At 41.7% G+C, this 23,778-nt stretch overlaps 1 protein-coding gene across 1 annotated transcript in view; it reads right to left on the bottom strand.

Annotated features, from left to right (window-relative positions):
• Positions 1-440: 440 nt before the first annotated feature.
• LOC117459943 (tetratricopeptide repeat protein 27-like) overlaps positions 441-23,778 on the bottom strand; it is a 78,474-nt gene continuing 55,136 nt past the window's right edge. The window contains exons 10-18 of the mRNA XM_034101113.2: positions 22,321-22,443; positions 17,245-17,472; positions 14,283-14,381; positions 14,012-14,064; positions 13,074-13,239; positions 6,185-6,382; positions 3,270-3,381; positions 1,413-1,513; positions 441-804 (exon numbers count right to left, since the gene is read on the bottom strand). Of these exons, the coding sequence (XP_033957004.1) occupies positions 679-804; positions 1,413-1,513; positions 3,270-3,381; positions 6,185-6,382; positions 13,074-13,239; positions 14,012-14,064; positions 14,283-14,381; positions 17,245-17,472; positions 22,321-22,443 (1,206 nt within the window). The 3' untranslated portion in view covers positions 441-678. The remainder of the gene's footprint in view (positions 805-1,412; positions 1,514-3,269; positions 3,382-6,184; positions 6,383-13,073; positions 13,240-14,011; positions 14,065-14,282; positions 14,382-17,244; positions 17,473-22,320; positions 22,444-23,778) is intronic.

Consider the following 23,778-nt stretch of genomic DNA (forward strand, 5'->3'; position numbering starts at 1 on the left):
TCCTGGTTTAATCTATCAGCCTCATTGCTGTGATGTGTCATTTACGTGGATTTAATAGTACCGCATAGTTTAGCAAATAAAGTGATGGATCTCCCAGCTCGCGCCGTCTGCGTAGTATTTTGTAACGTAACGTCCCTAACAGCGACCGTCTGTTAAACGCTATAGATTCAAACGGCAGCGTTTTATTAATATTTAGTTTCAAGCTCTCGTCCTTAGTAAAAACATTTTACAGGACAAAGCTGATGTGTCCCGTTTCCATTCATCATTTCCTAACAAAGTATCTTTTGGCCTCAACATAGCAGATCAGATCGTTTCTGGTTTGCGTTATCAAGTGTCATATGCATTTTGGAAGGACCGACCTGTATACACAGTCTATGCACTGACACGTGTCATGGTGATAAGAGCTTTAAGAGGGACTCAAAAAAGAATAAAAGAAAAACTTTCAAAATGTATAACATTTTACTATTTTATGTCTTACAGTCATGGTTTTCATTTAAGATAAAAAGAAATAATCATAAAAATGACAAAGTCAGACCTTTGGCTTAACGGATGTTATTCTCAGGAGTCTTGATTTAAAGGTGACCAACAATGCACCGGGTTGACGACTGCTGCTTCTGTCGCTCTCTGAGCAGTCTCTACTACTGCGGAGCCTTCAGGGCCACAGACGGGCCCCCAGCGTCACTGTGACGGGCCCCGCAGCGTGGCGCTCAGCTCCTGCAGCTCGGCGAGGACCTGCTCCAGAGCAGCGGCTCCGCCCAGCAGCTCCCCGTGGAGCTGACCTGTGCCCACATCTGTGTGCATTTGCTGGAAAACAGTAACGCAGAGGAAGAGGGTCAGATAAGGAAGACAAATACATAATAATGTGTTCACTATACACTTAGCTGCCAAGTCATATCTAGGTGTCTTATTTGGTTGAACATTAAAAAGCATCTGCAGACTTAGCAGACATAGAATTCACCACTACATACAAATCAAATTGTATACAAAAAAAATGTTTAAGTATCAAAGGAATAGCGACTATTGTGTGTCTTTTTTCAAATAAACTATTGATTTCTTTGACATTGAGAGCAAGATATTAATAATCTTTTGTTAATAGTTATCAAAAACACAGCATGGTTATGTTTCTATGATCATAAGATTATTTTATGCTTGTAAAATAATTTGTAGCATTCATAATGTGTACAGTTTTCATAATATCAACACTAGGATGAGCTCTTAACATAAGTATCAACGCATAACATAATATATGGCCGTTACCAATGGAGCAAGGTGCCACCCAACCCCAGGTAAGAACACAGCCATGGTGCAATGCTGGACATGATTCTGGCCAACCACTGCTATACTTGAAAGCAAAGCGGAACCATCAGCATCATGGAAAGTGGAGGCAGTGGACTCTGATTGGTGGACTGTACCTTAGCTTTGGTGGCCAGACTCTTGAGGCTGAGGCGGGTGGAGGACAATATCTGAAGAGCTTCTGCTGGATTACTCTTCTTCTTACTGCAACTAATGGTCACTGAAAACAAAGAGACAAGTCAGATAAGTGGCTTTTATGTGTTTTGTCAACATTTCACATTTTTGTATATTTATACAGAACTAGTTTGGTGCCTGTTTTAAACGAGCCTGTACACCGCGTGTTTGACCTGTTGTGCTCTACTTGCAGCTTCTTCTTTCCTGACTGCTCTCTCATGTTTGATTCAGCTCCATGCTCATTCTGCTGCACTGAATATTCCTTTGGATTGTGGAGAGTAACTAAGCTGAATCAGAGACCAGTGTTGTAGTCAAGTCACCAATTCTCAAGTCTGAGTCGCTCGAGTCCCCACTCTTCGAGTCTGAATCCAAGTCTGAGTCACCTAGGAACAGTCAGAGTCGAGTCCAAGTCATCATTACCTGTGCTCGAGTCCGAGTCACCGAAGAGGAGTCTGAGTCGAGTCATCATTGCTTGTGTTTGAGTCCAGTCAAGTCAGAGTTATCATGTATTATGAGTGGATATATGTGTTTATATATATGTGTATATGTAGCTGTTGGTTTGGTTTTATCAATCAATATTTGTTATTTTCTACATTTCTTTTATCCTTTTATTTTCTGCATTGCTTTTATTCTGTCTATGTTATACTAATTTGTCTATATAACTGCTGTGAAACACTTTGGGCTGCAATTATTGGAGGAAAGGTGTTTTATAAATATAAGGGTTATTATTATAATATAATACGCACGGCAGAGTTCCCGTTAAAATATTTTTTCGCCGGTCAACATGTCCGTTAAAGTTTAAATCTTCCGGACAAAATGAGAAAAGTGCCGGTCAAAGATCTTCTTTGTTATTTATTGAGCTTTAAAACAAATTGATATGATTCGATATTAAACAAACTAATTATAGCAGATTAACTACATTATTCAAAAGTGAACAGTAATTTACAATAACACGGGAATAATAAACGGAGCTCTCTCCCTCTCCTGACAGCCCGTCAGTATCATGCAGCTCGCGGATCAGTAATGAGTGACCCGACAGTGACCCGACAGTAAACGGAAATTATTTTGAACGGACACTTTGACCGGAGAGATTTAGATTTGCCGGTCTTCAGCATATTTTATCGGTTGTAGTCCGGTAATTACCGGCTAACGGGAACTCTGACGCACGGGACAGGAACTTGCCTCACAGCTGCACACGCCTGGGGCAGAGTACATCCTGAATCGAGACAAAACTTGCTCGAGTCAAAGTCCGATCCTCCATGTAAGTTCAGTTAGAGTCTGAGTCCATCAGTGCGCGAGTCCTAGTCAAGTCACGAGTCCCGAAAATGGGCACTCGAGTCACGGAAATCGTGTCACAATCGAGTCACACTGGAGTACGAGTCCTCTAAGTCCGTCAGAGACACATCTCTAATGTTAGGCCCACTGCTGCTCATGCGGGGTTAATCCCTCCAATTCTATTCTATATTTCACCTCCTCTTCCTCTCTCAAAAGACTGGCTAGATTGTTTGGTTACTGGCAGGTAATGAAGCCAAAAGGTAGAAAAGTGCGAGGTCCGTTTGCCTTCATTTCACATTTTGAACACAATACCTTCACAAATTAAAAATAGTAACCCTGACTCTTACGGTGTATATACAATAAACTGTTAACCTCATTTTGATCATAATGGCTAAGAGTTCTACTGTTCATGTTTTGTTGGCAGTATGAGTTATGCATTAGACCACAGAGAGGGATGGAGTAGCAGGGCAGGAGGACAGCATTGGTACAGGCTCCCTGGAATGAAACAGTTTCTGTGGTGCTCTCACCTTCACCCATAGTGATGGCTCTTTGGATCACCTCTTTGAAGAGACCTGGTTCTTTCTCCCAGCCCCCAGCTTGAACCTTGCAGTGGTGGGCTTTGGACAAGAACTGTAGAGCCTGAGAAACCACACAATAACAACGATGTATTATTAATGGCTAAGCAGAAGTCTAATTCAGTCATCGCTTGATCTCGTTTTTCATTTCTATTGTGATTGGTACAGCTGCAAACTATGATTCACGTACCATGATGAAACAACATGTAACATTTCATCTTTTCAAATTGATTCAATCATCACAGGGCAATGTTAGAAATTGCATGCGTGACACACTCCTGTCCACAAGAGACACTAAGCAGAGAAGCATGGTGCAGTTCCTCTCAGGCTTTAAAAAGAGGCTTGGATGAAGTCTGCCTCCTCTTTGAAGGCTTCTCAATACTCTAATTCCCCCTCCTCGACTCCTCGGTCCTCCGGTAGTGACCCGGAAATGGATTTCAGCGCACCATGTTGAAGGACATCTCATTTCTCTAAATGCACATCGAGGACCGAGCATCGAGGAGGCTCTCTGGAGGAGCTCTAACCGAGGAGACACTGACGGTTCTTCCGCGGATGTATTTCCGGCAACAGTGATGTTTCAAAGAGTCGTGACGCACGGCTGGACTTATCTCAACCAATGACAGCTCTGCATGCATCCCCTGGATATTATTTTATTAACTGCTTTCATCGCGACGCGATGTTTACAGAGAGAACAGCTGTGAAGTCCATGCAGAAAGATGTCGTGCAGTGTGTATGGGGGGGGGATATATCCAGTCTCTGATTGTGTTACGTTATTATGAGAGTGCTCTCATACTTGTTTGATTCTGAAATTGTATATATGTATATAAATATATGTGTTTGTGTGTGTGTGTAGTGGCGGCGCAGCGCCACTGCTGAAATATGTGCGCCGCTGCTAGGGAGCGCCAGCCAGGTAGCCATAAAAAAATATATATATATTTTTTTTACTTTTCATTTTTTATTAAAATAATAATAAGTGGCGACCCTTTTTCATTTTTGATTGTTTGTTATGTGGATTTGTAGTATTTGTGTTACTGTATGTTTAATAAAGGTGTATTTTTGCTAAATGTTGAGACATTGCCACTGTATGTACACAGGCGGTTGCCTAGGGCGCCAGATCTGGGGGGCGCTGCGCTGGTAGCTCTGGGAGGGAAAACATTTTTTTGACCGTTGGTGCTCATCCTAATTTTCGGCCTTGATGTAACAACATTCATAATTAAGTAAATGTAACACCCTTTTCACCCCGGTTACACTTTCCATTTGCCCTGTACGATAGACGCTGTAAGTCATGAAAGTGGGGGATGTTGGCTTATCAGGCGCCTGCAGCTCACAGCCAAAGTGCGAGCGTGGGAGCGAGAGAGAGAGAGGGCGCACCGGTACCGGCGCTGTTGTTATTAGAATCTGGTGCTAGCTGCGCTAACGGATATAAGAAGTAGATGTTTCTACAACCAGGGTGGAGGAGAGCTCTCCTGTCAGACTGAGAGGCTCAGTGAGGTAAAGGACTCAGCGTTTAGATAGTTCATTTCAGTCTAAGTTGTCTCAGTGGGTCTCAAACGTTTTGACCACAAATTATGTAAACACATATTTCCAAGGCACTCCTTTATAATTATTAGGATAAATAAAAACAGGTTTGAAATCATTCCAATGTATACTATAGGACAGTAAACCAAAAATATCGTTTAAAGTTGGAGAGATACAAAAATATGCATAAATAAATGTTAACTAGGTCAAATAAGATATGAATGAACACAAATAAAATAAGCTACATGTATTTGTTATTGGCTATGGTAGGTTATTGGTTATGTTCACATACTTATTTGATTATTAAAATGTAAACCAATCTTTTTCATATGGGTGTTTAGAGTTGTACCCCCTAGATCAGGTAGTAATTGTGTGCTCAAACTGCACCAGATTGAAGCATGTTACTTTAAAATGTTCAAAAAAAAATCTTTCCAGGGGGTCATACCCCTGGACCCCCCTAGAGGATGTGACGTCCACCCCCCCAATTCAAACATGTTCATACAATAATGAATACATTTGAAGCCATTTGACGTATATGTGTCAATAAGTTTCTGTTTTTGTCATGCATTTGTCTTTTGTAGAGATTTTTCATTTATTCTTTAAATATAAAATCTCGCCTAGGGCAGCAAATTGGCTAGAACCGGCCCTGGAACACATAGAAACAAATTGGCTCACATTATGCTGGGCCCACGTGCCTTAGCACCGCTGCTATGACTCCATCCTAGGGGAAACACTGCACAGTTATGTCCACCAGACAGAGGGCTGCTGTGCTTCCTGTCATCATTAATGGACGTCTCTTTAAAATGACCGCTCAGAGGAGAGGAGTTCTCATTTCTCTAACCGCCTGCTGCTTCCCCTCCTCTCTCCTCGGTTCCCCTCCTCTACTCCTACGCTCGCATCTCCTGTGGGCGGGACTAAGTATCGAGGAAAGGCGTAGAGGAGGGGAATTAGAGAAATGACAAGCCTTCTTTGTCTCCAAACACCACACCAGGATTGAGTGTTTAGTAGCCGTTCGTCTTTTGATACCTTAAATGTAGGTAGTATTTTCTTCGTATTTTGGATTGTTATTTACACTAAAAGTAAATGTTAACTTTATTGTTAAAATATAAGTATCTTTAAATGCTGGAGTTATGTTTGTTTGGGTAAATTGCTGTTATTCAGGTTTCTCCCCAATTTTTACTAGAAACATTGGCAACAGCAACCATCTTTACAGACAACTGAACAATATTCCTGACAAATAAAACAACTGCAAATTGCAATTCTTGTTTCCTGGTGGTTTGTGGCTCCAGTTTGAACTTTTTTACCTCAACAGTCAACATATTATGAATAGTGATATTGTTGATACCAACCTTGTCGTTGTCCTCTGGGCTGGAGCTGTGTCCGTCTCCGTACAGCCGAGCGTACTGCTGCCACACCTCACTGTCGCTGCAGTGGCGGGCGCTGACCCGGCCCAGGAGCTCCTTCAGTTTGGAGCGGAGAGTTTCTGCCTGCTGCCCCTGGAAGTCAATCAGGTTCTCAACTACTGCTCGAACCAGGATCTTCAGAATCTGCAAAATGATTCAATGTCAACGTCAGATTTGTTTCCGAAGATTAATGACAATTCATAAAGTCGAAACATCATAATAAGTGATGTCATGTGTTTGCATTAAATTCCACATGCAAACCTTTATTGCTGTACATTAACAGCAGCATTTCTCAGCACTACCAGAAACCAATGAACGAACAGCTGGATGGAAAGAAGCTGGCTTTATGGGGAATGTGGTTTTAATTGGAGATGTCCCAGATCCGATCACGTGATCGGGGGTCAGAGCCGATCACGTGATTTTCAAAAGATTGGAATCGGGAGAAAGAAATCGGGATCGGTAATTTCTTGAATTTCTTTTTTATAAAATATTTTTATTATTTTATTTAATGTTACAAAACAAAAATGACCATGTTCACGTCTTAAAGTCATCCTGAGGACTTAGTTTTGGTTTAAAATTACACATCATGTATGTGTTGCTTTCTTTGGGCTTGTTTAGACCTGGTTGCTTGTTTCTCTGAAATCTGGTAACAGAGTGGGCGCAGTGTCTAATAGTAGCAGTAAGCTAACGAGAGGCTACGTTCGGCTGGTGACTCGGGAGTCGGGGCAGAGAAAATGTCAGGAGTTTGGAAGTATTATAAAGTTGAAAGCGAAGGCAGTGTAACAGCCAGATGCAATGTTTGCAAGGCGGAGGTTCCGCGTGGTGGAAAGAACAGAGCTACGTTCAACACGACCAATCTAATAGGCCACCTGAGAAACAAACACCAACAACAACACGACGAGTACACAGCGGCCACTCGGGTAACGGCACTGAAACAACCAACACTTTCGAGAAACTGCCCCAGAACAGTGAAAAGGCCAAACAAATAACAGCCAAGATAGCTGAATTCATCGCGTTGGATGACCAGCCGTTATCTGTTACCTTTTTTTTCTCTTAATGCATTGCATAAAGATCGGAAAAGATCGGTATCGGCAGATTGTCAAAATCAAATAATCTGAATCGGATCGGGAGCAAAAAAAGGTGATCGGGACATCCCTGGTTTTAATTTTCACAAACACGTGCACTCATGATGCATGGCATCGGCATGAGGCTGCACATTATCACCCTGCTTTATGGTTATTGTGCAAATCTGCCATAGTCATCTACTAATGATACAATTGTGTTGAGAGAGCAGGTCAATGCACACATATGAAAAAATACAGCATGCAATATATGGCTACACCTCAAACTAGTCAAAACTGTAAAAGAACTAAAAACATCTGCTTTTATTTACAAATACAAAGCCAGGCCAGAATTTTCTATGGAGCTCATATTTAAGTTTACTTATAGATCACAACAATATAATAGGGGGAAAGGGGACCTTTTATTCTCAGGGGCTTCTGTGTGAAAATGTGTGTGACTGTAAGGATCTTGCGTATCCCTTTTAAACCCACGAGGCATAAAGCTGAGGCATGTGACCCTCAGCTCCTCTGAAATCCATCAGCTTCTCAAAGCACTCCTGTCATCAGCCCTCTACACATTCCATAGAGAGGAATTCATGGTGGGCCTGTCATCATCGCCCCAACCCTCATACTCTTAGCTCTGGACTGAAAACTACCAAAGGGAAGACAAATATTAAAAGAATAGGACATGTTGCTTCTAAAAATTATCCGATTATGCAGTGTGAGGATTCTTTGTTTCACGGCTATTTATGCAAAAATACCTTTCAAAAGGTGTGAGATGGATAAAAAATAACCCTATACAAATGTGAAGAAAAGAGATTCTTTAATGTGACGTTTTGAGGAGAGATTCTGACAGCTTTGTTTCTCTGTGGATGGCAGGGGAGAGGGGTGGAGGTTTGTTTGTCACAACTTTGTGTTTGTTCCAGTGCTGAAAGACATTTAAAACAGTTTCCTCTGTCAGGCCAACTGACCATCAATGGTCAGCTTGAAAATGTCAGAATGTGGGCTTGTGTGCATTTTTAAAATTACATCTGGCAAACAATGTTATAATTATAAATAAAATAAAAAATCTTTGATAGAAAAATGATTCATCAGTTGGCACAGGAATGACGTGAATCCAAGGACTTGATAAACAGGATGCATTTAACCCACTAGTGAGCTGACAGAGGAAGGAGATGTTGGTTGGTCCATCTAAGTGATTTATCATCCAAATTAATCTAATTAGTTCCCTAAGCTGCAGATTTGCTTGGCAAAGTTCACAATGTTGAATGATTTGGCAGTTTTCCTCAGTCCTGCCAGCAGGTCCACCGATGGTAAATCCATTAAAGTGAACTGTTCTGCTCTGAGGTTCCACTCCTCTAACGGTTGTGACCATGCTGAGGCACGGTTTGGACTTTGTGTAATTTTTACATTTCTTTGTTGAAGGAGATTTAAAAATTAAGAGGAAAACAGAGCAAAGTTACATTCCATTTACCAAATTCAACCTATTTTTTTACTTTTACCTCTTGTAGAAAAACTGATGTGACTAATGGCAGCACAGCCAGTATTAATAAACATGCTGTGTGAAAAGACAGAAACGGGAACAGAGCAAAAGAAAGTCACCTAGTTTTAAATAATGTGCCATTACCCTCTAAAAAGTAAATTTATGTAGTTTGGGTAATTCCCTAAAAACACAGGATGTATTTCTGAGTCACAGCTGTGAATTCATCCAGTCCCACTGAGCTGAAGGACGACATCTTTAAAGTTAACCTGTTAAGCCCGAAGGTCCCCGCCGGCGGGGACCCTGTTTTTTTTTTTCACGACACTGTGTCTCAGGGCAGCTTAATTTGTTTGTAGCCTTTATTTAACCAGGTGAAGCCCCTTGAGATCAAAAGATCTCTTTTTCAAGGGTGATCTGCAAAATATATAAAAACCTATCAATGTGTTATACCAGATTAACGAGAAGAATCTCAGCTAACTGACGATATGAACCATTTTTACCGAAACAAAACACAAGTCTCACAAGAAGCGTTAGCATTAGCCCTTAGCTAAAACGGGCAGATGCTACTTCCGGTGCTAACTAGCAAAAACGATCTTTAAAACTTAATATTTTCTGCACAAACTACATATCACCTGAAAGCTGATACTCCACAGATTATTTTTGTAAGTATCATCACTGTAGGACACAAACTCACTGATTTAGCAGCCAGAACAGAGAAAAAAAAAAAAAGTTTTCAAAACCATAACAATAATTATGTCTTACCGTTGCTGTTTTGTGATCAAAGCTCTTGTTCAAGGGAATAAAAACGCTGTTTAAGGTTAATCCAATGTCTCTTAGTCACTTTAGAATTGTTCCTGATAATCTATCATTACATTCATGGCAGCAGAGTAGGTATAAAGTTTCGCAGTCCCGAGCCAATGCTGTGTCACGTGCCGTTTACGCAAACCTCTCTCTTCTTGACGTAAGTGTTTAGCGGGACTTACTAACTGTCACTCGATTCTATTGGCTCCAACGGTTCAGAAAAGGTGTCAATCACCCAAATAGACCAATGGGTTCCAAAGATATGATCCTGCGTAGTATAAACTACGCCCGCTCCGGCTCCATTACACATTACGCAGCAGGACAGCACACAATCTCTTTGTTTTTCCACATTTGTTAGATGAGGTGTGACCCCAGCAGGACAAAGCCACACACCCAGAAGACTGTCAGGGAGCAGCTTGCTGCAGAATTGTTGGAGTTTGCTGAAGGCCCTGCTGAAGGCCCTGCACCTCCACCACCCCCTCCTCCACCACCCACATGCATGCCCGAGTATTATGGGAAGATGCCACCAAGGTCAGGAAGAACTGCAGGAGGTGCCTAGATGCTGGACTCAAAAGGGAACTGTTTCAGGGAGTGGCACGACCTAAATACTGGAACATTCAGGTAGGTATAAAGTTCAGGTAGGTATAACATTTTGCGAGTGTTTATTTAAAAAAAAATACTTTTTGTTTTTATATACCTAGTGTGGTTTTATTGTATAGTGTGTTGGTAAAATATTTGTTGTTTTTACAAACCTATAGTGTGTTGGTAAAATGTTTGAAATAAATCTGCCCCAGTTTGAGTCAAATGTTACCTATGTTTCCACACACACACACACACACACACACACACACACACACACACACACACACACACACACACACACACACACACACACACACACACACACACACACACACACACACACACACACACACACACACACACACACACACACACACACACACACACACACACACACACACACACACACACACACACACACACACACACACACACACACACACACACACACACACACACACACACACACACACACACACACACACACACACACACACACACACACACACACACACACTTTTTAAATATTTTTTTTTTGGTTTTGGGTGGAATGAATACCTATAGTGATGATTCAATGTAATACAATGATTGTTATAGTCTGGTACCTGAAAAAGGTCAAATGGCACTGATGGAACCAAATGTACCCAAAGCTTATTCCGCCTGGACTTTATTTTCATAAACCTCTCTAAAAAGGTCAAATGTCACTTGTTTTGCCTCAATCTTGAAACAGGGTACTTATTATATGTTATACTTTGGATTCCTAAAGCGTTTAGGCTACTAACCCATCATTCAAGGTTGGTCTTCACTATAAGTAATGGGTTTTCTTTAGGCGGAGACAGGAATTTACATTTTTTTGCTATGTTCCATCTGAATTTACTCTGACACAGAAACATCTATATTGATTCTGACACTTCTACATCCAACTCACAGATGTAACCTTGCTTTGATAATAACAATTATTCATATAAACCTTTTAGAAGTTAAGTTATAGTAATTTGTTCTGGGAATGTCATTTTCGAGCCTGAAACCTGAAAAACAGGCTCGGGGTTTAACAGGTTAATTGTCAAAAACTGAAATTAAAACAGGGCTGAGGCAGATAATTAATAACAGTGAAATCCTACGACTGGCTGTCTTTATTTGTTTATTCAAAGCTGAGGATGTTTTGTTCTTCTTAAATTGTCTTGGTGGGTGTGCAATTAAGTTTTTCCTTCATTTTTGTTAATTACTCAGCATAAATGGCCAAAATAAGTAAGAATTTATCACTACAGGAAATAAACTGTAAAAGCAAACTGTTTAAATGCTGAGTGTATCATGTGACCCGAGAAGAAGAAATGTAAAATACAATTATTTTGTTTTGTTTTATCTTGTATATTGCAGTGGCGAACTGTCAGGGCCTTCAAGGTATTCAGAGAATACCCTGGAACACTCGGATAAAACAAAACAAAAAATCGATTTAATTATATAAATAAAATATAATAAAATGTATATACAATGAATAAATGAGAATCGTATCTGTGTTGTTGATCTGTAATATTACAGTGTTACGCTGATTTGTTTGTCCTTCTCGGACGCATTTCAGTGGTTTTGTGTTAGAAAGAAAAGCAACCAATCAGATCTTGTTCTGGGTCTCTGGGTAGAATATCCTTCAACCAAGGTATTCTACATCCTTGATCGAATGCCCTGGCCGTTGCACTGAATGAGAGCGTACGTTTGGACTGACAGTTTGATCAACCAATCATATATTGATTTGTAGCCAATGGGCGTATTCTTTCAGAGTTTCCCTCGGTTCCAGGGTACTCAAGAAGGCCTGCTAGTTAACTGGCTCGAGACACCCAATTAATCCTGTCCTTTCCCCGCTCAGAGACCCAGGTCGTCGCACGCATCTCTGCTTGTTTAGCTGACATCTCTCAGTGGATGTCTGATCATCACCTCAAGCTCAACCTTGACAAAACTGAACTGCTTTTCCTTCTGGGAAAAGATTGTCCCTCTCTTGACCTGACTATCAACATCGGCTCCTCTGTTGTTTCCCCGACCCAGACTGCAAGGAATCTGGGTGTGACCCTAGATAACAACCTGTCCTTCCCTGCAAACATCGCTGCTACAACCCGCTGCTGCAGATACACGCTCTACAGCATCAGGAGGATGCGTCCCCAGCTGACCCAGAAAGCCACGCAGCTTCTGGTCCAGACTCTTGTCTTCTCACACCTAGACTACTGCAACTCCCTCCTGGCTGGTCTACCTGCATGTGCCATCCGACCTCTGCAGCTCATCCAGAATGCAGCTGCTCGTCTGGTCTTCAACCTTCCTAAATACTCCCACACCACGCCGCTCCTCCGCTCCCTCCACTGGCTTCCGGTAACTGCTAGAATCCACTTCAAGACACTGGTACTTGCGTACCATGCTGCGAATGGATCTGGCCCTTCCTACATCCAGGACATGGTTAAACCGTACACCCCAGCACGTGCACTCCGCTCTGCTTCAGCCAGACGACTCGCTGCACCCGCACTGCGAGGGGGACCCAAGTTCCCATCAGCAGAAACACGTGGGTTTGCTATCCTGGCTCCAAGATGGTGGAATGAGCTCCCCATTGACATCACAGCAGAAAGCTCACACACCTTCCGGCGCAGACTAAAAACTCACCTCTTTCGACTCCACTTCGAGCAATAAAATGACTAACAAAGCACTTATATACTAATAAAGGACTGGCTTATCTAAAGCTAGTTGAGTAGCACTTGAAATGTTTTGGCTCTATGAAAGCTGATGTACTATGATTCTGTTTTCTTCAAGTTTGTAAACTTGAAGAAAACAAGTTTACAAACTTGGTCGAATGCACTTATTGTAAGTCGCTTTGGATAAAAGCTGATAAAAGCGTCAGCTAAATGCAATGTAATGTAAAAGTGCAGTTCTTTACCTCAGTGTCCTTGTAGTTTTCCCGGAGGTCCATCAGGCGGTGGTAGGCGCGGATAGTTTCCGAAAACTCCCCGATGTCAGTGCTCACCATGATGAAGTTCTCCCAGATCTGCCAGTGCTCGTAGTTGCACCTCAGAGCTTCCTTCAGGGTGCGGAATGCTTTCTCTCTACAATGAAGCGACATGAAGAGGCAGACGAAAAAGAAGAGGAAAGGAAGAAGTTAGCAGTGAAACTAACAAATTGATTTTTGGTGAAGGAAAGATTGATGAGATACAAAGCTGCTGCAAGACGCACAAACACGTCAAAAATGTAGAAAGTGCATCTGCTGAAGTAGCAGCAGTGCTAACCGCTTGGCTTTTCAATTTCAGGCCTGAAAACTCATGAGTCTGAAGCGAACAAAGACTCGGAGATACTCTGGGTTCACAAGATACCTCTGTACCCCAAAAAGGCAGAGCACAAGGAACAACAAACAGAATCTGATCTGTGCGTTGCCAGAGCCATACAGAACTCAGGTTCAAATAAAGATGATCCATTTGAATCGTACATACCAGTGATTTGAAACCTTCATTGGTTTTATTTATTAAATTATTGCTGTGTGATCTGTAATCGAGCCAACGCTGCAACAAGATGTATTTTAACAATGTTGCCATCAAATACATTTCTGTACTGTTCTGACAATTTGCCGTGTTTCTTTATAAGCTTGTTTTATTTATGTGTAACCAAGTCATCCTGTTTATGTGCTATAAATGTAATAAATGTTAAAAAATGTTGCATTCTTTTTCTTTCGAAAAAATTACCACTTTCAAATGTCCCTGATCCTTTGCTCCATCACGACTAATCTTGAATACTAATAAGCAATTTACATTAAGTTTGCTGTGGCTAAATACTTTGCTATATTGCTTATTAAACAAAACTCATTCTATGCATAGTCATACTCACTTGTTGTTGAGGCGAATGTAGGCTGAAGAGAGGTTGTTCCATGCTTCTGGATTCTGGAGAGGGGATGGAGAAAAGAGATGAGTCAAAAATGGCAAATAACCACAGAATTACACACAGAGGCTGACAGAGAAGGTGTAAAGTATGACTGTTGGTATTGCTGAGTAGTGTGTGTTTTTGTGCTGAGTAGTGTATGTTTTTATTCCGTTTTGTCTACGTACTATTCTTTCACTAATGATTTAGTAAATAATTGTCAGCGTGTGTAGGTACTTACATCTGGCTCCAGTGTCACACACCTCTTGAAGGCCTTGGCAGCTCCCTCATAACCCTGCAGGGCTATGTAAGCACAGCCGAGAGAAAACCACACACCGAGCTACACACACACACACACACACACACACACACACGCACACACGTCACAAATGGGGTAAAGCATTACAAGTAGGGCTGAATGATTTTAAATCGAAATCGTGATTTTAAATGATCCAATTATCAAATCGCAAAGCCTGCGTCTTTTAAACATTTTTTTGTTTGTTTTGTTCTTCTTGTGTGTCAGTCCTCTACACCAATCAGAAGTGCTGTGCTCCACATGTTCCAGTCATTGTTAACCAATCAGAAGTGGCCCATGATATTAGGTAGGGGTGTAACGGTACACGTACCCGTACCGAAATTATTCGGTACGGGCCCTTCGGTTCGGTACACGTGTGTACCGAAGTGTACCGAACAAATATAACTTTAAACGTAAACAATTGAGAACGTGAACAACTTCTTGGAAGTAATCTCAGGTGCTGCGTCGCAGCATTCAGAGTAATTTGCTCCCATTGTGTTCAACGCGTCATAGAGCGAGCAAGTCATTTCATTGGACGAGCTGGTCAGAGGGATGCGTTCAAATGTAGTCAGTAATTTAAGGAACTGTCGAAATGGCGAACGCAGATAAAGTTGAGCTCGAAAATCCTCCAGCATCATTGAAGTCTCCGGTTTGGGAACATTTTGGTTTCGCAGTTACGTACAAGGATGACGAACAAAGACAGGTGGACCGAACCAAAGCTGTTTGTCGGCATTGATCAACTAAAATTGGTTACGCGGCTGGAAATACATCAAAGTTGCACACTCATTTGAAAAGGCATCACCCGATCGTGAATATCACCGGTACCAAAAGACTGAGGTGCAAACCCAACTCCCACTAGCATTTAAGCCTCCACCACTCGCAAAAAGTTCAGACCGAGCCAAAGCTATTACAAACGGCAAATATCCTTATGTTGCCATGTTAGCAAAGCGCTACCTGGCTGTATCTGCTGCCTCTGTCCCTAGAGAGGGTGTGTTCTCCACAGCAGGAGACATTGCTAGTGCCAGCTGATCTGCCCTTTCTGCAGCAATGTGGACAAGTTCATCTTTCTTTAAAAAAACATGAAATGACAAGCAAGTCCTAATGTCAAGCTGGCTGCTTAGGTACTAGTACAGTACAAATACAGATTATTTCAGTTCATCGAAATGCTGCACCTTAATGTTTATTTTATTATATTTTGTATTTATTTGAGTGAATACATTATTCACAGTTTAATAATAATTTTTAAAAAATATGTTATGTTTTGTGATAATTTTTTCTGCTGTACCGAAAACGTACCGAACCGAACCGTGACCTAAAAACCGAGGTACGTACCGAACCGAAATGTTTGTGAACCGTTACACCCCTAATATTAGGTGATAGACAGATTGATCCAATCACCTGCCAAGTATTTTTGAAATACTTTTTCAAATGGCTTCCAATGGAGCTTTCCTAGATGGTTTGGTGAACCATCTGTGTCAGGTTAGTAATGCTCCATCACATGTTCTACATCTATTACAGGGTGAATCTTTAACTGAAGCTTGACATTAAAGCAACCCAACGGAAGTTTCATGTAAGTTTAGTTATTTCACTCGTAGCTCGGGCTGCGGGGGTGCTAGAGACGGGAGTACGTTGATACGACCTTCCTAGTCGGAGATATGGCCGCATTTTACAATAAACTTCCGTTGGGTCGCTTAAAAACAAATATCGCAAATCGCAATCGCAATATCTGTCAGAAAAATCGCAAATAGATTATTTCCCCAAATTGTGCAGCCTTAATTACAAGTGTATCCATTAGGGCAGTGCTTCTCAAAGTGTGGTCCGCGGACCACTGGTGGTCCGTGAGCGCCCCCTAGTGGTCCGTGAGTATATTGGTAACATTTCACATTTGAAATAAATAAATTTAAGTTTTCTGCACTCTCGCGGGAATATCTCCGCAATGGAGCGCGCTAAAGTTTCATTTTTCACTTTTGATTGCATGATATAGCCCAGCGCAACCCCTTCATCACACTTGCTGCCACTTGTTTGTACCATTTTCAGGCGATTTGTAATCTGTTCTAGAAAAACGATGCGATTTTGGATATTTGTGGAGTTAGGTGGTCCGCGAGTGTTTTTTTATTGGTTAAGTGGTCCTTGGTGTGACAAAGTTTGAGAAACACTGCATTAGGGGTATAACGGTATACGTACCCGTACGGAAATTATTCAGTACGGGCCCTTCGGTTCGGTACACATGTGTACCGAAGTGTACCGAACGAATATAACGTTAAACGTAAAATATTGAGAACGTGAACAACTTTTTGGAAGTAATCTCAGGTGCTGCGTCGCAGCGTTCAGAGTAATTTGCTCACATTGTGTTCAACGCGTCATAGAGCGACCAAGTCATTTCATTGGACGTGAGGCATACTATGAGAGCTGGTCACAGGGATGCGTTCAAATGTAGTCAGTAATTTGAGGAACTGTCGAAATAAAGCACCGCTTCTGGCGGTCAGTGGGGACGAAAGAGAACTGCATGTACACTCAAATCTGAAATCCTTCTGAATTAAAATCCTTTTTACCGGAGTTTTAAGCCTTTACGTGCATTACCTCCGCCCTCTGCACTTATTTTGGAGAAGCTCTGACACTTATTCGCATTAACTCACAATGTAGCATAATAACATTTCCTAATTAGCACGTTAAGGGGTCCGTATATTTTCAAAATATAGATTTTTTTCTGAGAACGTACTCAGTTGATACAATCCTTATTAATTGAACTAATTTGAGTCTAACCTAGAAAGTCTTTAAGTCAGTGCATGGTATGACACTTAATTCAATATAATTTCTCAGCAGGGAAACATATCTGGAATATGAGGTTCCAATATAGCTTACAATTTTTACAAAATGTTTTATTAAGATGTTATTGCTTTGCCTGTACCTGCATGGGGTTGACCCTGACGGACTGCTCAAAGCAGTCCACACACTGCTGGAAGTCCTTGGAGCGCAGGTGCAACAGGGCTTTGGAGCGCATGGCCCTGGCACTGCGCCCAGCCGACAGCTCCCAGGCACGGTCGTAGTACTGATGCTCCCTCAGAATATCTCCCAGCAGGCAGTACAGGCTGGGCGTCTCCTTCTTCTCCAGCTCATGGCGAACAATCTCCTCAGCCTGAGCAAAGGGATCGTAAGGAGAGGGGGGGGGTCAGTGTGGAGGAGGAGATGTATGCAGGAGAGAGTTATTGTAAAGTGAAAGGAACAATAATATATTAAGAGATTTAAAGATTTGTGATGCAGTGTAGCTGATGCAGCAGTAAGTCAAAAAAAGAACAAAGACCACAAAGTCAGTAATGGTGGATGAGTGGATTTGGGATACGTTTGACAGGGATAATAATTTAAATTGAGCTTATGTTACGTTGTTGTCAGGTGACTGCCACCTAATCTGTGGACGTTTGCACCCATTGCACCTCACCCTGCCACTACACGCGTGAGACTGCTCCTGGATGAGCTGAGGCTGGAATAATAATAAACAGAATCTCATCTCTCTGTGACATGATTTAGACTGAGGTTTGCAAAAACCACCAAATGGCTGGGGCCCCTGAGGCCTAACAGAGGCTGAGATTTACTGCAATCTGATCCCCTGTCAGAGGGCTGACACCGGGCCAGGAGCCTATCACACTGCTGATATGAACTCTGGAAAGATACCAGATATACCATTCTACAATTAAAGATGATACAACGAGCTTCTGTTACCATTGTAGGATCATTAACCACACAATGTCACCTTCAGGCTGATATAAAAATACATTTACAAACCCACCTATCAGAGACATCACTGACAATACCATTTCAGAGTGAAGTCAATTATTTTTTTCTCTTCTTGTGCAAATGGCATTTTTATCCAGCATTATTTTTTGCTTACTGGCTGATGCGTTACATATGATCTCGACATCTCAGTTCAGTAGTTAGCTAATGAGCCGAGTGTCAGCTGTGTTTCAGTTCAGTGTGCTTCACTAAGTGCAGTTTGGGCTCCAGTCAAATACTATCTGATTAACTGAAAGCAATTTATGAAAAAATATTGTATGTAGGGTTTCTAATGACTCCATACACTGAGAAGAACTGCTTTGGCCATAACCAGTTGTCACCACAACATTTGATGGCAAAATAAGCCTCCAGTAGACCCTTTTTGTGTGATGAGACATGCAGGGTTCTTACACCTTTTCCAAAGTCAAATTCAAGCATTTTCAAGCATTTTCAAGGTGCATTTTCCAGCTTTTCAAGCATCTTACAGCTGTTGTAAATTACATATTTATATACACATACTCAAATGATTATTTCCCTACCTCACATTAAATCAGATGTTCTTTATGCTATAAACAACCAAATGTGTGTTTCGTGATAGCCTTCTACACTAGGATGAACAATTAAAGAAAAGAAAACTAAGTTTAATATTTCAAAATGAGTGATCTGTACGTAGACTAGGCCTCACATATAACCTGGCTGAGCCAATATAAAACAATCAGCCAAATAACTTTTCAATACATTATTGGTTACTATTTTTGAGGTACTTTTAGGTTGGCAGTAGGGATGGGAACGATTAATCGAATATTCGAAATTATTCAGGTTTTCGAATAATTATTCATGTATTCGAATATGAATTATGAATATTTTTATAATATATATTTTTTTTTTTCTGGGAGGGATGCCTAAGTTGATTACATATTATCAAATTGAATAATTCAATGTATATGTATATGACAGTGCCATAGCTAAATGTGTTAGTTGACGTCTAAAGGTGTGTTTTGCTCCGCTCACCGGCCCCTCACAGCGGGCAGAGCTGCAGGTGCTGATCTCTCTCTCTCGCGTCCGGTTATACTTCACTCGTGTTTATGTCCAAATCCATCAGATCTAGCTGGTTCTAGCCAATGATATGGCTGCTGCCCCTCCCTACACGCAGATCACGCAGACTCAAACCTCATCTTAGGCCCAAATGTGGCGCAAATGCGCTTCGCAGCCGTTGCGAGGTTCCGGCGCTAACAGTTCATGAGCGTGCTCCCCCGACCCCCGTCAACACTCGCGACACATGAGTGGCCAGCCTAAACAACAATAAGCGCTGCTTGGCAACCGTGTGTGGCGGCAAAGTACATAGACATTTTGACTGGAGAGATTTAGTTTTAGTCATAATCCGGTAATTATTTACACTCTAAGAAGAGTCCTACACAACAGACATGGCGTCAAAAAGGAGTAATGTGTGGAAATATTTCGACCAGATTAGTAAAAATATCGGAAAAAGAATTCCACTTTTTTTTTTTTTTTTTTTTTTTAAATGGGATTAACCGAAATGGGACATTTCGGTTAATGGGACATTTCGGTTAACCGGTTAACCGTTTTTTGGGGGGGTCGAATATTCGAATATACATTTGACATTATATTTATATATATGTATATTTCTCTATACATTTCGATAGATCAAGTCACATTTGGTTTAGGCACGAAACATACTACCAGTAGAAATACATTGCTTTCAAAATCGCTCCGTGTCGAATCAATAGATTATATTTCGTGACTATAACACGAAATGCCGTGAGTGCTTCATCCTCTGAACACCACACGATGGCGACTGTAACGCACATAACATAGGTACGCTCCTCTGAAATGATTGTGCCCTCCAATTATTATTATCCCTCAATCGAGTTCGCTATTCAGCTTGCTAACGTTAGCTTAAACAAACGTAACATGCAACGTTAGCCTAATCTAAAATGCTCTACTACGGCGTACCTTTCATGTGGCTCGTCAGCGCAGACTCTCGCATCGTTATTTTTGCAAACTTTGCAGGAGGCGACTCGTGGGCTTGACCCTCGTCTTAGCCATGGCTTGTATTTGTTTTCTGCTAGCCAACGCTCGTTGAAACTGCAACCTCCTGGCACACAGTCATCTATCTCTCATCAGAATGCCCAGGTCACACATAACACAAACACTTCAGGTCGCGCGCATAGCGCGGGAAGGTGCAGCGGAGCTGTTTTATGTAGAAGCGAGCAATTCTTTTCTTTTTAATCTAAAAAGCGAACTACTCAGTTGGACAGCAATTTATTGTAAAAGTAAAGCATTTACATTTTCAAGCACTTTATCTCAATTTCAAGCACCATTCCCAAAATTCAAGCACTTTCCCAACCTTGAAAATACCACGTCAAATTTCAAGCATTTTCAAGGATTTCAAGCACCCATATGAACCCTGGACATGACGTAGCCACTGCACAGCTGGAACATGACTCAGCAATATCCAGTGGAAGTCATGGGTAAGCACCAGGGTTTCCCACACATAGACTATACTTGGGCGGGCCGCCCAGGTATATTAACGGCCGCTCAAGTATATTTCGCGACCCATTTAGTTTTTGTTTTTTTTAATAATTTTTTTATAATTTTTTTTTTATATATTTTTTTTGTATTCGTCCGTGACCACGACGCCATCTGCGATCGATTAACTTGTGGACAATGATCCCTCGCTCCCTTGCACTGATCTCGCCTCCTTCTGGCCTGTTAAGTGGCCTGCCTCACACAGGGTGACTGGCTGTCCACATGATGTGGCCTGCCGACATGGCCACTGTCATACAGATCATAAATCAAAGCCCTTGATTGGTCTCTGTGTCATTCAAGCTTGGGATAAGCTCAGCTCAGGTGAGGTAAAGGACTCTCTGAGTGTTTAGATAGTTAACTTAGTCTAAGTTCTCAGTTGGTCTCAAACGGTGTGGTCACCAGTTATGTAAACACATATTAAGGTGAAAAAAGGCAAGATACACTTTTAAAACTTGTTGAGAGAAAACTAGTCTTTGCTGCTGCCTCAAAGAGGAGCAGTGGGAGAGGAGGGAGACAGGAGAGGCTGATTCAGGAGCACAGACACACTCACAACTATAAATGAACCAAAAATAAATTAATAAACAAGTTTCAGTGTTTTTGTCATATTGGAAATGGTATGTTATTGGTTATGGCCATGATTTTAGGATTATTGAAATGTATACAGTTCAGTTCAATATAGGTGTTTCCATAGATCTAGTCTCTTTATTTTCCCCTCAAAATGCACCAGATTGATGCATTTAACTCCAAAATAAAAAATAAAATCTTACCGGGGGGGGGCATGCCCCTGGACCCCCATAGAGGATTTGAGGTCGACCCCCACTAAAAATCACATGGATAGGTTCCTAAATACATTTATAAATACATTTATTTTTTTAAATAGTAACCCATTTCCATATGTTCATGTGTGGGTAGTAGATTTAAACTATAGGGCTATCATTATGGGCCCTGCCTGTACCTGTTCGCTCTGCCATCGCGTGAAGGGTCTGCTAACAAGCGACCAACAGAAAGGTTAATGTTGTTGCACGTCACCTCACACCCCCCCCCCCCCCCCCCCCCCCCGCTACCGCTATTTCAGATATGTGGGAAACAGATCTGTGGGAAACACTGGCAGTTAATGGACCAGCACCAGAGGTGTTCCCATACACACAAACGTTGGAGCTGTTCTTCATGAAATCCCAGAAGGATGAAGTGCTCTGACAAACAGTGCCATCTTTGCACAAAATGATTATACAGGAATGAAAAGTCAATAAATAAACATGTTGTTAAAACTTTTTTTTTTTTTTTTCGGGCATCCCCCGCGCCCGCTGCCACCACCCGCCCAAGTATATTTCAGATCTGTGGGAAGTGGGAAACACTGAGCACAACACCCATCTGGGGCTGCAGCAGGAATGTAAGCCTGCTCCCTTGTTGCCTTTCACTAAAGACAACAACAAAAAGGGTCAAACTGAAAATGATCAAAGCTAATCCCACAGGCTGGCTATCACTGCTACTCTGTGCGCTCATAATGTGGTTACTGCTGCTGCACCATTAGCTAGGCAGCCACTGTTTATGTTCAGCCACTTCAATGATGGCTTGTGACATTAGATTTGGCAAATGATATATGTAGCTGGAACTGTACGTCTTTCTGTGGGTGTGATGTGTGGGTGTGATGTGTATGTGTGTGTACCTTTCCATGTTGGCCCAGCCTCTCGTAGCAGATCACTACGTCCTCCCAGAGCTCCAGATTTTGGTAGATGATCAGAGCTGAGCTGGTGCAGCCGAGGTCTGTGAGCAGGCTGCCCAGCTGTTTCTGTGGAGGGAAGAGACATTAGGCTATATGCATGCTGGCAGAGTGACATTTTGTCCAACATGTGAATACAAATGCAAACATTTTGATATGTTTCAACCTGTTGGTTTTGCACTTTAGCAAATAAGAGTTGTTAGCAAGCACGAAACACCAACTACACCCGAGAACGGTTAAAAGTCAAATGAAACGTGTCCGGTCATAAATCATTGAATTTGTTTAAATACAGCAAGTATATAAACCTATATATATATATATATCCCAGTCTTTCATAGTAGTTAAAAGTAAGTGTTCTTCTTGTCTCTTAAGCATGCATCTATAGCTGGTATTTGTACAGAGCTGACCGTCACAGGAAGGGGACTGTGGTTAAAACTCTATTGAGACACATACTATGAACCAAACTCAGTATACATGTCCAAAGAATGCTCCTAACACACACACACATAATATATGTTTATATCACATGTCCTCAGGGGCGGATCTACGGGGGGAAAGGGGGGGCAGCTGCCCCCTCCCACTGTAGAGCATTTCCCCCCCAGCTAACCCCCTAACTTTTGTGTCCCTAAAACTGTACTTGTAGAAACAAACCTACACTATGTCCACAAGCTTCTCAAGCAACAAAACAAGCATTTCATTAATTAAAAGTGAATCATTTTAAATATCATCTTAGGCCAGTTAAAAATGCAGCTACGGCCCTGCATTAAACTGCGGAGCGGCGTTCACAGACCGCGGCTCACGCAGCTGCAGAGAGACCGAGCTGTTCCAGCACCTGAAGGTGGATCAGCTCCCCCTGGGAGCATTTCCCCTTCCAAGTTTTGTTTTTACTAAGGACGAGAGCTTGAAATAAAATATTAATAAAACGCTGCCGTTTGAATCGATAGCGTTTAACAGACAGTCGCTGTTTGGGACATTACGTTACAAAATACTACACAGACAGTGCTAGCTGGGAGATCGATCACTTTATTTGCTAAACTATGCGGATCTGCTGTTTTATACTATATTTTAGTTTGTTTGTCTGAACACCTTGTTTCTATTGTGAATTAAGAACACTTAATAGGTTATATATACAGTATAAAATACCACGTACTGTCCACCCTCCCATGCCACCCTGGCATGACCTCTTGCCCCCCCATTGCCACCCCATGTAAAATGTTCTAGAACTGCCACTGCATGTCCTAATTAGAGAATGCTAGATTTGGATGAAAAGCATATTAAAAAGCATATTTGCCGTTCACCTGCCCAACATCAAATTATGAAAATAGGAATAATAGTGAAATACTTGTGTGCATATAAACGTAGTTACTGATCCCCAAGTGTATTACAATTCACCCTGAGGGGGAT

Source organism: Pseudochaenichthys georgianus, chromosome 15 (genome assembly GCF_902827115.2).
Source record: "Pseudochaenichthys georgianus chromosome 15, fPseGeo1.2, whole genome shotgun sequence".
In the NCBI taxonomy this organism is placed as follows: Eukaryota; Metazoa; Chordata; class Actinopteri; order Perciformes; family Channichthyidae; genus Pseudochaenichthys; species Pseudochaenichthys georgianus.